At 41.3% G+C, this 17210-nt stretch overlaps 1 protein-coding gene across 8 annotated transcripts in view; it reads left to right on the top strand.

The window, feature by feature from the left end:
- CRCP (CGRP receptor component) overlaps positions 1 to 16956 on the top strand; it is a 33998-nt gene extending 17042 nt beyond the window's left edge. For all 8 annotated transcript variants that reach the window (XR_012588302.1, XM_074594595.1, XM_074594594.1 and 5 more), the window contains 2 exons: positions 7206 to 7263; positions 15693 to 16956. Coding sequence is in view for 7 of the 8 variants with exons in the window: in XM_074594595.1 (XP_074450696.1) it covers positions 7206 to 7263; positions 15693 to 15836 (202 nt within the window). In the remaining variant the exon portion in view is untranslated. The remainder of the gene's footprint in view (positions 1 to 7205; positions 7264 to 15692) is intronic.
- The last annotated feature ends 254 nt before the right edge of the window (positions 16957 to 17210 follow it).

A 17210-nucleotide genomic window follows, 5' to 3' on the forward strand; every position in this document is an offset into this window, starting at 1 on the left:
TTTAATTTACACAACAGTGTGTAACTGTTTTTATTATTTTTTAGAATCTGTGAATTTATTATGGACTGTAGCAAGTGCTGTCCATCCTGTCTACCCGGATATACAGTGTCATCTTCAGCACAAAACAGGGATTATTTTATTTTTTTTTGTCTTCTAGGTGAACATTTTTTTGATTGCGAAGGATTACGCTGTTGTAATCCAGCATCCTCACCTCCTACATCGTACGCTCTCCCCTCAAACGCAGACCTCAGACCCATTTTCTTCCCCCATAACTGCGCACGTTTTTGTCTCCCGCAGCCTGAGCTTTATATGTCCCAGGGCCCGCTCCACATCATTTTGCCCTCAGCTGGAAATGCTGATCTTGGCTCTGGCTGAGTCTCAGCTACTGCTGGATGTGGCCTAGAAGCGGGGAGGCTCCGCTCAGGCTGACAGCAGTAATTGCCATTTGGGGATTTCTCACTAGGCAGGTCCTGTAAGAGTCTGCATAACGGGCGATTAACTCTGATTAGGGGAATCTTGCTTTTATGTGAGAAAATGGCTTTTAGCCGTCACTCATCTTTTGTATGTATTCTTCTCTTGAATGAGCAGCTTTCGTGTTCTACACAGTGTTACTAAAATCTGGGCAGTCCAGAGGAAACACAAAGACTTACTTATGGGGGGCAATTAAGCTGAAAATACTCTTCACCTTCTGTTTAGTTGATTGGGACGGTTACCCTTTTTATTTAATGAGCGTGAGTGTAAACATACATGCTGTAGAAAGTGTAAAGATGGATTCATCTGAGTTGGAAAAAATTCTGTTTATTTTTTAGGTGTAATGGAGCATGAAGTAAATCCAGGCTTATCATGTCTGTGCCCATGCAAAGCGCTGCAGTCAGCACTGATACAGATGCATGTTCAGGCTTGCAGTATTTGCCTTCCTTAAAGCTTATTTCTGATGGAATTGTGGGTATTTAGGTTCTAATTTGTGTATGTGCTGGCAAGAAATCCGAGGTGCACAGAGACCCTGATCGTAACAGTCAGTTTTTGGTAGCAGCGTTAGAAGAAGTCAGTGTGGTGGGCACTGAGCTCCGACTCGTACTGCACGCAGTGACACGCTGCTTACTGCGGGTGTTGAGGGCTGCGAAATCCTGTTTTCTATTGCAACATTGAACTTCAGAGGCATTTTGTGAGCTTCAAGGGGATACCAAGAGTAATAACCTTCTGGTCGCTCCATTTGCTACGAGTAGGAAGGTCAGAAATTGCAGACAGCGAGAAGAGCTGGGACCAAAACATCAACAGGGTCCCCAGAGCTGATCTCAGATCGTGAACTTTTGGAGTGTGTGTCTGTGTTCTGTACAAGCAGCAGGGAGAGCTGCTAACGGGACCTCCCGAGTAAGCAGCGGTAACTGCCCCTGGCTTGCACACATGCACGCTTGGTATTTCTTAAATAATCTTAGAACTGGGTATTTACTAGTCACAAAGGAACAGATAAAAGGTTACTGTTCTCTGTTACAGGAGCGTATCTACCCTCACTGCTACCAGCGTACCCATGCTAGTATCAACATATTTGTCCAAATGTCTTCAATTATAGCCAGTTATCCCTTTGCCATCCTGCAATATTTTTGCCAAAATGAAGTAACTTAAACGTCATTCTGACAATGAAGATCTAGGTTGATCAGCAAATAATTGGCAAGGTACCAATTGGAAATGACAGTTACTGAGTAGCTGGTCATTCCTCTGTGCCTTTGGATTCAATCTCTATGTACATTAAAAAAATGCATTGCTTAAATAGTAATTATATAATGTTAACATGTCTAAAGATTATTATTTTTTAGTGTTAATTAGCGTTCATAATTTCTAAAACCCTGAAGCACTACGCAAGCACCTTCAGATGAAGTGTGTCATTTATGGAGCTTTTGTTTTTTTGCACCCTGCTGCTAATTCCCTTTTGATGTTCTGAGTCATTTTTCCAGCAGGGAGCTTTGCGGATCAAAAACAAGCATGAAATTTTTCAGATAACACGTTTTAATGATTTACTTGCAAATTATCTCTCATTCTTCTGTACACATTTCTTAAAACTGCAAATACTCTGAAGTTTTGTTGGCAAGAAATTTCACAGATATTACTTTGAAAAACAAGAATATGAGAAAATTTATCTTGTGTGCACTTTTGTAAAAGTCAGATAATTTGTTTGGTCTGGAGACGTGGTGGAGCTGTAGGACTGGATCGGAATGTGTCTTGCTGCAAAAGTGAAGCAAGACTTGTTTGAAAAGGCTCTGATCTCAGAGGTGGCGCGTGAGTGTGCAGCGCGTGAGAAACTTGTATGAACTCATTACACGGGGAACGTAAAAGTCTGTCTTCGTAAGTAGAGCTTGGGGAGGAGGGGGAGGTGTTTTACAAGTAGGTGTCCTCAGAGCTCTCCTGCCGGCGCTGAAAATGTTGTCTTTGTGGTAGATGTGTGGAAGCTGAGGCACAGACACGTGCTTGGGCAGGGACCATAAAGCAAATAACACTGAAAATCAGGACCAGCGCGGCAGCTCCTGCGCCTGCGTCACCAGGCAGTTTCCTGGCTCTTGAGGAAAAAGCCCTAAATCTTTCACACGTTTATTCAGATGCGTTGGCCAGATTTTTGTACGCTGAAGATGTTATTTAATATTCTTTACCCAGCTCTGGTAGGACTTCTGCTTTTATGGCAGTGCTGTCTTTCACTACAATTTTATGAGGGTGGGGGTTTTCTCTCATTGATTCCTTAAATAGCCTGTTCTCAATTTTAATTCTGGTCTAAAAGATATCGGTACTCGTCTCCCATCAATCTTAAGGTTTTTTTCTGTCCTTTCATTACTTATGATGGTAATAAATGGCAGCAGTTGTAAACACCTTCTCTTTTTGACAATAAAGCAGCCAACAGTGGTGCTCTCAGTTCAGTGTTAAATTCAGCCATGCTCTTAATAGTCTCTTGTTGTAAACATCAAGCTGCCAAATAGATGTAAGTGATTAGCATGGGAAAATAAACGAGGTGTATTCACTGCTTCCCACCAATGGAAACACGGTTGGCTTTCATCCTTGATTCTCTAAAGCCTGATAAATCAGTCTGATAAATCTGGTTAACCACGTTAATTCCGATTCCTTTGTGTCCCCTGTAAAATCCCAGCATGCAGAATTTAAGCCCAAACCCTGTGCTGCCAAGGGGTGGTTAACAGGAGAGGAAGGAGAAACGTGAACAGTTATTCTGCAGGAGGAGAACATGGTCGCTACAGTGGGAATTGCCTTTAAATACTGATTTATACCGTAATTGACACAAAGGACCTTCTCCCCAGGATCCTCCTGGGTTTTTGCAGCCTGGATGCGCCTTGGATGAAGGGAAGGAGGGATCCTTTTCAAGGCACCAGAGAATCTCCAAGAGGAAGGCGGAGGTCTGGCTTGTCCTTTTCACCATTATTTAGCGGAGCCTTCAGAGAACACGGCAACGTCTGCTGTGATGTGCTGTCTCAAGGGCCTTTTCTTTTCTCCTCCCACGCCACATCTCTTCCCTGTTCTTACACCTCCGGAACCCAACACCTTTAAAGCAGTCACCGCTTAATTGTTCCCCTTCAGTCTTACCGCCTGTAAAATAGTGATAGTAAATATTAAAATAGTAAATAGTAAAATAGTGACCCTTGCTGCTATATACAGGACACACAAATAAGTGTGGGCAAGCTCAGGTAACTAATTTGATAGTTGGTGTTTCTTAGAAAACACATTGAAACCGCTGTTAAAATATTTGCTTTAAGAACAATTTTTTTTGTTGTTTTTTAAGGAGTAAGTTGATGGCCCCGCTTGGAAGGGCCGATGCACAGGTAGAAGCATCCTCCTGTTCTTCAGCAAAAATAATCTTTTTTAGCTGTGAAAGCTGAAATCGATGTGCAGTCTGCTACTCTTCTTGGCATTTACCAAATGTCACTTTATTGCAAGCTTTTCCTGAAGACTGAGAAACATCTTCTGATGTGGTCCCGTAGAAGTAAAAAAGAAGATTAAAAGGCTAGGGTGGTACCCAAAATGTTTGAGCTCGTTTTTTAAACAGACATTTTGCACAGTTCTGTGGTTGACTAAAATGGAGTTTTCTTCTTTTTTTTTTTTCTTCTTTATAAAGTTTAATTCCTTATCCCCTTCTCCAATTTTGAATTTGAGAGAGAAAAAAAAATAGGTACATTTGTAAAGTAAATGTAAATTCAAGATGTTGAATTATGTAGGCTTTTTAATGGTAAACGAAATTACAGGAGGATTTCTTGCAGCTTTCTGTTGTGAGCTGTTACTATTTCACAAACGCTGCCTTTTTCAAAACGGCATGCTTTTCTTTTGAAGCTGAAAGTTGTGATTAAAATTATTTTCCAGCATTTTATAAAAATGGTGGCAGAATAGCTCAGGCACTAGATGGAACAATTAAAAAATGTTACTTATTTTTTTTTTTTTAGGATTTTGGTTTTGTTACCAGCAGGCTGGATCTAAAAACAACAAACGGTCAGCGTGTCAGCTCTTCGGAACGATTTTCTGTTCTTAAGGGCTGTGAATACACATCGCAAAACCCTCTGCTATACTGAATCCCGATGTTTGGTATCAGCAAAGCCCTTGTCTTCCCTGAGCCGCGGTCTCCCGTAGTCCTGTTCCCACCACCACGTCACTTGCAGTCACAGATGTTTTAGCTGAAGAGGGTCTGGTAGATCCCCCAGTCTGTGGTAATACAGCGCTTTTTCCTTCAGGCGACATCAGCCTGGAAACTTTTATGCTGGTGCTGCTGATTCGGTGTGTTTGGTGGCTAAATGGAGGGCCTTATTCTCTTTGGCAGTCGGCTGCCTGCCTTCCTAAGTATGAAATTCAGTCTCTTGACGCACGCACGTGTGCGCACGTGCACACCAGAGCAACGCCTTGCCTTCAAAGGCTCCTCCTGAGAAGTCTCAACACCCTGGTCTTTGAGCACGTACCGGTGCAGGTACGTGAATGATGGAGTACTGAAATGCCTGGCGATGGTAGGAGCTGTTAGCTGGGGTTAGATTTCAAGGGCAGCCAGTGTCGGACGCCCCTTGGCGTGAGGCGGTGTCTCTGAAGTATCTCCAGACACACAGACATTGATTGACCTGTTAGTTGTAAACGCCTGCAAGGGAGAGCTCGGGGCTGTGAGTTACGGCCTCTGGGTTCTCCTGAACGCCACCCACGGGCCCAATAAACCAGGCGGAAGCTCCAGAATCAGTTTAAATAATACATTAAAGATGCCTTTTAAATAATAATAAATTCCAAGCTTTTATTCTTCAAAATCGTAGTTTACTACTGTGTCATAGACTGGAACATTGTGCGTGTTAACTGTCGTTTCTCACTTGAACGCATCAATGTCTGCGATAGAGGTGCTGCATAAAAATAGGTGGCTGGCGTACATCATAATAATAATAATAATAATTCAAGATTTTTTCCCCCACAAAAAATGTATGTTCAGGTTTGTTTACTCATTGTCTCTATTATTATTACACTGTAATTGTAAGTTTTTATTATAAAAGTGCATTTGTTACTGTTTCATATGCCCTTTGAAACATCTGTTTTGTCTTTAGGAGTGTTGTATTATTGTGCTTTTCTGTTCTAAAGCACAAAGATCAGCTCAGATCGTTGGCCATGCTGCCATTATGTGGTCAATGTTAATGTTTTGGGCTTCTGAAATTAATGAAATGGGCATTACTGGCATATGACAGCTGTTTTTACTTTGGTTTTAGAATTATTTGTATTTAAGTAGAGTGTAAAATTAATAATTTTTGGCTGCAGAGCTATTGCCTAAATGTTGTGGTTTGCATTTAATGAACATACTTGTTTGATCACATCTTCCCCCCCCCCCCCCCAAAAAAAAATTATTTTTAAATGTCAGTGAAATTGTCTCCCTCACACCCTTTAATTTCTGTTTTAATGATCAAAGTGTTTTAATGGGTATTCGTGAGATCTTGTGATTTCGTGATGAGAAAGTGGAGCTAATAGCTGTTTGGTTAAAATGATGCCAGAAGAGCGGTGATGCTGGGTGAGCTCAGTGGTGGTTCCGAATGTACCAGGGGTTTTGCCACTGGCTCCAGCTGAATATTAAAGTGTTTCGTGTTTAAGTACAGCGTCAGAGAAATTTTGCTGACTTCGCCTTGTAGGCAGAGGGGAATGGAATTTGAACTGTTAAAAATACGGATGCAACGTGGTTGATATCTAAAATGAAAACAAAAGAAGGTAATATTGATTGAAGTGCTGTTGGGCTGGAGGCACCAGACTCCACATCTGAATGCGCGGAATCCCTTTCTGTCCGCCTTGGAGTGCGGAATGGTAGTCAGAAGTGTTTGAGTTATTGTAAATTAATGAGTTATCGCTCATCTTTTAAACCACAATAAGTGACCATACCTTTACAGCTCAGGCACTGATCGAAGGTGGCAATTGGGGGTTTTTTTTGACATTTTCTGTATCTTTGCTGCCTTGCTGCTTGTGGTCGTGCCAGTCTTTGTGGGCCTGTGCTGTGAATCAAGTCCAAAACAACCTCGGAAAAAGAGGTTGGTGATCTCTGCAGTCCAGCTCAGCCCCCCGCCTGGTTTGCTGCCTGGTGCCCGAGAGCTGTAGAAACAGCGCAGAAGGGTAGGCTTGGCGTGGGAACAGAGCTGAGGAGACGCCTTTGCCCAAAGATCCCTGTGTAACAGTATGGCCTCGGCCCATTATAATGATGTGTGAAAAATACGTTGGCCTAAACTCTGTGGGGTGTAGAGAGTACATGAGACACCAAGTGGTTTCAAGCTGGTTTTTATTTGTTTTTTGTTTTTCTTTTAACTTTGTATTTGCAATGGGCTAAAAGAATAAACAAGTTATTGCCATTTGGCTAATGGGTTGTAACTTCTTAGGTATGATAATTGTTCTTGTGGTCGTGTGTTCATAGCAAAAGACTCTGTGATCTTTGACAAGTTGTTCAGCATTTAACAAAGCAACAGGGCATGTTAATTAATGCTTGTACAGTAACGGTCTCAGGTCCTCTGCCTTCCCACCTTAGACTAGAGATGGCAGCAGCAATATGTCTAAACGCACAAGTCCTGTATTTAAAATACCCAAATTATCGTGGCAATTAAACCACACTGCAAACCCAGTCAGAAACTAAACTATCAGAAATGTATTTGCCTCTTACCAGGCATTTTGGAGGATCCTCAAATTATATAGTAACGCGGATTGTTTTACGCTTTGCTTTTAAACAGGGCAGAAAAGCTGCAGTTGCTTAACCACAGGCCTGTGACAGCAGTTGAAATACAGCTGGTGAGTAACAACGCTCCTGACTGTTCAGAGCTTAGATGAAAGCAGCTTTAACCTTGAAGATCAATTGAATAATTACTTTCTCATGGTCAGTGATTGAACGTATCCCTTTATGCACGTCTTTACGTTCGTGGTTTCAAATCCACTCCGCTTCCTCTCTGAGACCTCCTCAGAGACTTGCCCGTCGTTCTCTCAGGCAGATTCTCCACCTCTGTTTGCTTCGGTGTCACATGGTGAAAACGCCTGATGCACTCGTTAAAGGTTAGTTACAGTATCGCGACTAAAAATATGTTTAACCTGAGTCTTTTTGCTGCTGCTCCGTAATCAAGTACTTCACTTTTTGACAGCTGTGATGACCTGGTTGTTTTGATGGCAGGGTTTTATGTTACAGTAAAACTAAACACGCTGAAAAGTAATGACTGGTACGGAATTTTGAGCAGTGGTGCAGAATGAGAAATGGATATAAACAGACTTTCTGATGGGAAGTAGCCATTGTCAATCTGTTAAGCGTAATTCTGGTGTAAAGAGGGATTGTTGCTAAATAGAAATAGATGGTGATATTCTCTGAAGTATCTCCTTAGGAATACAAAACACTGTGGTAATAAAGAGATTATTTTAATAAGGATATTCTTTTAATAAAGATCTCTTACGTTAAGAACATCTGTTTATAATCTTATCCTGAAATCAAACTATGTAGTAACAGGATCGTATTTTGCTGCGAAAAAAGGGAAGGATTAAAGAGGATTAAATAGTCCTAACCAGTAGGACTATTATTCTTTCATAGCCAAGGAGTAGACAGTGTAATGCTGAAAGCATCTCATAAAAAAAATGCTTCTAGCTGAGGAGTTAATACTGTGTTTTGTGATTGAAGAGATCAGTGTCAATCATCAACCCAACCAAGAGCATTAAGGCTTTGTGAGTTTTGCTTAGGAAGTTATTCATAAGCCGTGATCTAGAGCCTGTCTCGTACCTTTATTAGCTTTGTGGGCTCAGACACAGATTTATTATATATAGGCCATATATGGTCTTTTTTTCCCCTTCTTTAAATGCAGTAATCTTTTGCTGCTTTCAGGTGACCGTGTGGTTTTGTCTGTCTTTCTCCTCTTCCCGTCATTATCCTACCTAATTCCTCGTTATCTTACCTATCCAGGAAATATTGAAAATACTTTTGCTCCTGTGTCATGTTTGAAATCCAGGAGGCAAATCTAAGAAATTTGGGCCTTTATATTAGAAGTCAGGTTTCGGTAGAGTGTTTTACTTCAGATATTCCAAATTTTGTAATGTCAAAGTTAGATAAAACTCATTGCTAAAGCTCAGAGAATACAGGTATGAGATTTGAGTTCAGTATCAGTCCGTTATTGATATGTAACCCTTCTCTAATGATCAAAAGCAGCTAGTGAAAAACATAATATTCGTAGATTTGGGAACTAGCCTGAATTTGTATCATCATGGAAGTACTGGGGATGCAGTTACTTCTGTTCCGTTGCGGTACCCCTGTAATTCCCAGGGCAAGTTTCTCCAAAACTAGTATTGCAGTAAACTAGGTTGACTGGATTGTTAACGCTGCATTAAATTAAGCCTCCCCAAAATTGCGGTTTCATCAAAGCACATCAAAGTCTTTTGAGCTCAATAACTGCTAGGAAACTGCAGGCCATTTTTGTTAGTGAAATATAGAGACTGGGAGCAATAGCGAGGAAATGATTATTTTGCCGTTTGATTGCCATCCTGAATCATTTTGATTTCTGGTGAGGACAGGGGAAGGAGACCGTAGCAGTGCAATGTCTTTGAACACAGAAAAGTTCTGTCTTCTCCAAGCATCTTTGAGTATAAAATAATGCAAAGCCGCGGAGGCGCCCAGCATTTTCTTCTTTGATGTCGGTAGGGAGAAGATTACCCATAGACAGACTTCGTGCAGGCGCATCAGTTCACCGCGGTCGATGGATGACAGACAACCTACAGAGAAGTGAATTTTAGGTCTAAAATTGCCTTGATTGTCTGTTCATTGAACTTGCCCCTGCCACGCAAAAGCTTTAAGTCACTCCTGGGATTGATAGCAGAAATAAATGATGATGAAAACTTCTGACCACTTCATATAATGTAGGCAAGTCAATCTTATTTTTTAAAACAACAACTTTGAACAAAATGCCAAGCAAGTCATATCTCTGTCTCTCACTTGCTCGAATAGTTTTGATGTCTCCGGTTTTTATTCCGTGCCGCCTGTCCCTGGAATGCAGTCAGATTTACCGGATAGGCTTTTAACAGCTGACGTGAGAGGATGGTTACACTGACTGCTGCTTGTCGCCGTTTTTGTCGTTCCAGCTTTTTGGTTTTTTACTTTCCTTCTATAAAATTCCCTGTCTTTAGTTGCGTGTAAAAAAAAATAAAGCATTTTTGATAAAATTATATTTAAGCTAAAAAGCAAATTTATGTTGTGATCTTTTGATCTCAAGTTCTTTTGTGAGTCCTGATGCATGAATTGCTGTATTGTTCATATTTGTCTTTTCTGGACTGTGTGCCAGGATTTATTTGCAAACAACAATAGCAACAAAAGGAGCATGAAATTCTAATTCGCGTCCCACAGGGTAAAACACTGTACACATTGCAGCTATCTTGACCTCCTGTTTTAATCTTTAACATATGTTGTTCCTGGCTCAGTGGTTCACAAAGGAAGGAAAAAAAAAAAGACAGTGATGTTGATCTAACCATGACAGTGGTCCAGCGTTACTTAATGCTGAGCCATGATGGGTTGAGAAGATTAAGTACCATCTTTTCTAATTAACAAATTGCTCTACATTTTTCTATCTGAATGGAAAAGTAGATTTTAATTCTGTGCTTTTTAAAACTAAATTTCCGTCGCAGGGAGCTTTGTACCTTGTGATATGTGCGCTGCATAATCAGCCTGGCAGATTGTCTTTTATTGTTGAATAGAAAATAATAACGTAGAGTATTCTTCTGGAAAATGGAAGATGTTTGAGGATTTAAACCTTTTATTTTCTCAACAATATATTTTGATTCCTACTTTGCATACTTGGTTAATTATCTCTGAGGGGCATTAATCCAGTAATTCAGTCTTTTATTTTATTCCTTTTTTATGCGCTTTTTTTTCTTTCAGCATGTTGGTGCTGAACAATTTCAAGTTACTGCTCAAAGGAGGAAATAACAGTGATTTTCTCATAAAACATGTACCTCCTACACTGGACTTAAATTGTGTGCTTGAATGCTTTGGAAGTCATCGGAACCCCTATTTCCTTTTTCACTGTAGTTTACTGATTACTTTTTAAATAAAATTCTTAGCTTATTATTCAAATAAACAATAGCTTTTAACCCACAAACTGTTCTCTTCTGGGACGCTGAGGTTTGTTACCCATCAAATATTACTTATCCGTCAGACAGTTTCTCAGTTCTTTCAGAACTTTTTAAGGTTCTTCAGCGTGTCTGTTCTTCAACATTTGCGGTGTATTGTCCTGGCTCAGGAGGCTCAGGAGATAAACATTAGCATTGAAAGCTTAAAAGACGCACAGTGAGGATGATGAAGTCTCTTATACTTTGCTTTTACTTGGGTAAGCAGAATAGATAAGGTGTGGTTGTAATTAGGGAAAGCACGTTCCTAAAATGTTTGTCCTTGTTTGACCGAGTTAAAAAAAAAAATCTAGACAAGTATGTGTGTGTGTGTATATATAGCTATACATCTGTGCTCATGTTCTGTGCTTACGTGTGTACATGGCACTATGAACATACAGATTTTCACACTTATTTTATGAGTAAACATTTTAATCCTTGAAATTTTTCAACTTGATAGTCAGGCTAGTGGTTTCACATTTACCTTCTCAGTAAATAAAACCTTTAAAAGCTTCTGAAAGTAACTTTCTGCCGTCAGCAGGTTTTAGTGTGACTTACTGCTTAATGTAGATATGTTATTACCTTCTGATTTGGTGATTGTGGTTGTTTTCTTCCTCTGAGAAATGCGTACGTGGTGTTCAATTAAAAAAAGCTACTGTTAAAATGTGCAGCTGGGAAAGACTGCGTGGTCATGAAATATTCCACGTACACGTTTGTTTAACGAGCACAGTGCTGGTTCCCGGTAGCGGTTACGGTACTGAGCGAGGCGTCTGCCAGTGTTTAATTCCGCAGTTGGCGAGCGATTTGTCTTTTCGTTCTCTTGTAGCAGGATTCAGTGATGGATGCGGGATGCACGTTTCGTTTTGCTGTGTCAGAAAGCCTGTGCAGGGATGTGTCTGGAGAGGCAGAACAGAACTGGCACCCTTCTCTTGACATACTCTCCACTGGGTAAATGTTTGCCTAACTTTAAGCTTAAAGCCCACGTGAGTTAGTTGGACCTCTTGAGCACTTCAAGTTAAGTCAATGCATAAGCTGTGGCTTAACAGTTGTAGGTACAAGGTGCTTAAGCAGGTGAAAAATTGGGGTTTAGACTCCTAAATAAAGGTAGCATTGCTCTCAGAGGTGAGCAGTACAGTCGCTTCTGCTGCCTTCTCAATATGTCGTATGTATTCGACAGACAGATCTGCTGTGTATATCGGTATATTTATCCATGAAGTAAGAATCAACTCTAAGCACTCAGGCTTGAAAAATATATGCGAGCTGCAGGTGGAACACGGCTCTGTTTTTTTTAGCTGTAAGAATGTTATTCCAGTGAAGTTACCAAATGAAGTTTTGCTGCTTCCTTCCTTGATTCCGTCTTTGGTCGCCCTGTAGATGATATTGTTTAGAGCATTAGCTGAGGGGGAAATGAAACGTGACATTTGCTTACCGTATGCGTATATTGCAATGAGAATTTAAAGACTAACTGTTAGTGATGTGAGTGAAACCCAAGTTGTTATCGAGGCCTGACTTGACTCAGTTGATCTTGGCCACGCAGTTGCGTTTCATAGGAAATACGTGCTGTATGCATGTATGAACGACATCAATGTGCTATAACGTCTGTTACAAACCCCCTGTAGTCACTTTGGTATAGAATAGATGCTGAAAAGCAATAATGACTTAGGAATTATTTACTGCAAGAAGCAGCGTAGCTGACATGGCTTGCTGCCTTCCTCTTGCATTCATCTCAAAAAACCCCTTGCTCTCAGCCCTGAGAAGGAGACACGCTTGTCCTGCTGCACGTCAGGGTGCTTTTTACCTATCAGTTGTGTTACTGTAGCTTTGTCCAATTCTGTTACTGGCGCGAACCCCTGAATATTGAAAATCACGCAGTTCAGCTGGTTGATGATACCTTACACTTTGCGCGTGGCATCGTCTGCGAGGGTCAGCTATTTCCATTTGGTGCACATGGCACTGCCAACATAAACATCTTATGTCATACACTTATTAAAAACGTTTGCATTTTTGTTTTCCTTAGTATAAACTTCACATTCCTGACTGCTTATGGTTTGAATCTGTGGCTTGAGCAGTTTCAGGCAAGTTAGAGGTTACAAAGGCTTTTTGGTAGATATTTTTTCATGTACTGGTGAAATTCTCGCTGGGAAAGTAGGTACTTGAATACAATTATTTCTTCTTGCCTTTCAGGCTTTTTCTCACGCGTAATTTCTCTTCTGAGCATCATGACATTATTTCCTGGCACTATGCGTTGCAAAGGTATTTTGTCTTATAGCTGTAAATCAGAAGACTGTGTGAATATCTGTTGAATCTAAAATAATCCTCTGAGTGACCTGTTTCCCTTGGTATCTGTTTTCCTTGAGGACTGTTTCATTTATCTCTTTATCTACATGCTCTCTGTGCTTAATTTTTGAATTTTTCCTTTTGGCATGCTGCTTCCTAATTGCTTATGTTTTCATAAGTTGCTGCTCAGGCTTTTTTCCCCGAAGAGTGAAAAAAATTGATTTTTATAGCTTATGCTTTTGATCCTTCAAACTCTTGAATAGTGTCACAGCAAAATAGTGCTGAAGCATCAGCTTCAATAATAAGCTGTCGTTCCTGCTAAATGCGGATTTTTGTCTATCGGTGGCTCCTGGTGTGAGAGCTGGCAGTGAGGATGCGCGGCTCAAGGCACTGAGAGGTGAGCCCTTGATGAATTTGCTACACGGTTTAAGGAATTACCACTTCCCTCTGGCAGAGACACTGGATCTGTCAACAGAAGGGAATTTGGAGCTGCCTTACCCACTCCTCAGTGCAGCATCCAGCGTCTTTCTTTAAAGATGCTTTTCTCAACGCGCTAATGAGACAGCAGCTACAGCACCAAAGCATCTGGAACGTGAGAGACTATTTTCTTCCATCAACTTTCTGGTAAAGCGTGATTTCTTAAACTGCCAGAGCAATCACCAGAACTCCTCTGTCAGTGTCCCCCGTCGTATCTGCAGTTTGTCGGTCTTGCAGGCTCCTGTGTGCAGCCAGCACAGATGACATCAACATGGTCGTTCATACTGGGAGCTGGGGCGTTACTCATTCGGCACTGCGGAGCGCGTCAGAAGCAGTGATGAGACACTCGCGTAACTATATCCTGCCTGAAATGGAGAAGTTGAGTTGCTGATCTAGAAATCGCTGTCTATTATCTGTTTAAATTCTGATCAAAACCTCGTGTTTGACTCTGGCTACCTGAAGCAAGCACCTAAAGGAGAAAATGTTTGGAGAAGACAGGGGAAGGAGATATATAGGGAGGGGTAAAATTTAAATGGCGAAGAGAGGGGGGACTTTGTGCGATGCAATAAATCAAATCTAAACCAGGCCAGGGGCCGTTTTTCTGAGGATCGGAAAGCAGTGGGACGGTAACGAATGCAGGAGACATGGGCCACTAAGAGATAAATCATTCTGCCTTAAGTGATACTGCCTGTCCAAAGGACGTGGGCTTTTTTCTTTGTACGGTTCCTGCTGCTATGGGGCTGTCGCCTTTGAAGTTCAGTGTAACAGTAATTAATAACACTATAATCCAGTCCAAAAACCAGGCTGATAGTGCTCTACAAAACTTAATAGCGTAGGTCATCTGAAGAGTAACGGCTTTGTCAGCAGTATTGGCAACACAGAGTGTATGTATGCACTGTGACGTAATTTATCGTATAATGTTGATGCCCCAAGGTGTGCTGGCCAAGCTGCTGAGCGCCTCTGAAATGCAGCCTAGTAGGCAGTTATCCGATACCACTTCAGTAGCTGCAGCGGTTGCTTGCACAGAAGGGTAACGTTAGGAGGATTTTTAGTATATTTTAACTCACAGCGTATCGTGTCGCAGACGGCAGTAATGAGAGCCAGGGCTGTTCTTCAAGCCAGGGTCCTACAGCGGTTCTTGAACTCGCCGTGCTTGGAAAGCCGCTCCACAGAGAATTTCATCCTTTGATCGGCATAGTCCCCAGAAACAGTCGCTTGCAAATGGGTATTCGCTGTCTGCCTTTTGCTACATGAGTGGGTTCCAGCGTGCTCGCTTTCCTCTCGTCAAGGATCTGTGTGTAATGGCTGATGAAAGATGATCAGATTGTGCAAAGAGGGCTCGCAGGACACTGAGGAGAAAAAAAAAAAGTTAATTGAATATATCACTCTGCTTTTTAGAAGGCAAGATGCATCTGAATAGCTGACAATTTATAGCTAGAACTGATTAAACCTGCGCTGACTTGGAACCGTAATTAATATAAATCACTGCGCTTCAAAGGACATTTTAAAGGACTTTGTATAAAAAAGAAAATCACAAACTCCGCAATCCTAATTGGTTTCATTTGCGTTTGAAGAGTTCTTTTGGCTTGCTTTTCCAGTCCTCTGACAAGCTTTTCCTTTTAACAGCTGCCTTTAAATCAGGGCAGTTGTTTTTACTGGTAGCGGTGATATAAGAGATCCCACAGCTCCGCAGTGAGAGTAGGTCCCTAATTAATCTTACGGAATTTTATTGTTGGTTTGTGACAGCATGTTTTGTGTTGCTCAGAGCTTTTATATGCCTTTATATTCAGGAATCTCACAATCTAAGCAAATTCCAATAAAGTATAGCTGCTGTAGGATTAGGTGGTTTCTTTTATGGCCTGATTACTTAATAGTCTAGGTGCTGGGTACGATACCGCGGTTCGGTAACCACTCTTGGGTTATATCTCATCTCAGTTCTCCCACGAAAGCACAGGAACGTGGGGAAAGAGGTCTGGAAGGTAGGTCTGGACGTGAGCTGAATGAAAAGCCCGGCTCAGGATACTGATGTGTAGGCTGAGAGAGGCGTTAGGAGAAACCAGGGAGGGAAACCTCTTCTGAGCGTGGTGTTCTCCTTGTTGTAAAGAAAGCAGGGGCTCATTCTGGAGTGCCAATTGTAGTGGTTAACAATGGAGCTCTTCTTTCCTTTTGAAAATATTGTAAGAGTTCCCCTTTGTAAAATGCTTTTGTCGTGAGCTCAGACAATGTCTTGCATCCATTGGCAATAGTATTTCCCGGTTAGTTAAGTCCTTCTGTTTGGAGCTGAGGAAGGAAGTATGGATTTAACGATTACAATGGGCTTTTTTTTTTTCGACCTGCAGATGGTAGAAGAAAGCGAGGAAAGGCTAACAGAAGAGCAGATTGAGTCCCTTCTCCAAACCGTCACCAGTATTCTTCCAGGGGATTCGGAAGGACAACAGAGAGACTCGGCAATGGCAACCGACAGCAAAGGTGACCGAGCGTAGGAGGCGTCTAGGCCAAAGCTGGCAACAATTCCAGCAGAAGAGAATCAGCTAATATTTTTCTGGTTTTTACTTGATACCAGTTTAATCTTGTATTGGACATCGTTGTAAAATGTATTACAATTTTTATTACTCGGAGGTGATGAGGGACGCAATTGTTGACAAGAAAGCATGGAAAAGGACACTGTTGTGTTGGCATTTTGTCATGAACAGGGATGGTGGTAACTGGGTTTGTAATGTAGCAGTCTGAGAATTTATGGGGCACAGAATCTGAAGCTTTTGTGTTTTTTCGATTACCCATGTAACAGCTGTACGTTTGAATAGGCTTATATACAGCTGGCGATGTTCTCATTATCACAGCAGTACTATAATTATAATTGCTTTCATATGCTTTTGAATTGCCCAACTGGTTTTCAGAATACGGTCTACAATAGAAAGCCAACTTTTGGAGCTGTTTGTGAAAGGGGCTGTTCTCAGGGATCAGAACATACAGGGATGTACCAGAACTGCTTGGTATCTGGCCGGAGGATTTCAAGCAGGCTGCTGGCATTGTGGAATTCGAGAGGATGTGTTGGCAGGGTAACTGTTCTCAGGGATGTCTGACAGTCCGTACTTGATAAAAAAGAGATCTAGATCATCAGCTAAATCAACACATTGCCGCTGAAATCAGCCGAGCCAGGCCACTTTACAGCACTTGAGGCTCTGGACTCAAACGTTAAGGCTCTTAGTAATAAGCAGAAGAAAATTTAGGCATAAGGAGTGTAATTTCACTTTGAACGTTTGTGCCGGTATTTATCTATAGACAAGTCACAGTCTTGGGAACGTGCTGTCGAGCGTGGAATAAATGAATGAGTCAACGCCGAAGTGAAGCCCTGATCTGGTTTAGAAGAATGAGAATCTGTCCTGGTTGGAGCGGAATGTTTTGTGTACTGAGCTTTTGTCTGATTAAAGATTTCAGGATCAAGTATTTAATGTTGAAAGCATTGATGATTATAATAAATCTTCTGTGTGTATATACAATAAGTCGTGAGTTACACATGGCACTGGTTTTATACTGTGACTGCAGACCATTCTTTTATAATTATTATAATATACTGGAAATAGAAATAAAGTTTGAATTACATCCTGGGAATTTTGTGTCTTATAGAAAAGATACAAGACCTTGAATCAGAATCTCTGACTTTCCCCCCCCCCCCTCTTCTGTCATGGTTTTATTTTGTGTTTTTATGCAAAGAATTTACGCATTCTGAGCTTTAGTTGGGCCATATATGAAAGGGAGCGATAACTTCCAGTGTCTGGGGGATTTATGATACGCATTTCCGTGGTATTTTAAGCTTCTTTTGATGTTCGGAGAGGAAAGGAACTTATTGGAAAATA

The sequence above is a fragment of the Larus michahellis genome, chromosome 7, assembly GCF_964199755.1.
Source record: "Larus michahellis chromosome 7, bLarMic1.1, whole genome shotgun sequence".
NCBI classification, from domain to species: Eukaryota; Metazoa; Chordata; class Aves; order Charadriiformes; family Laridae; genus Larus; species Larus michahellis.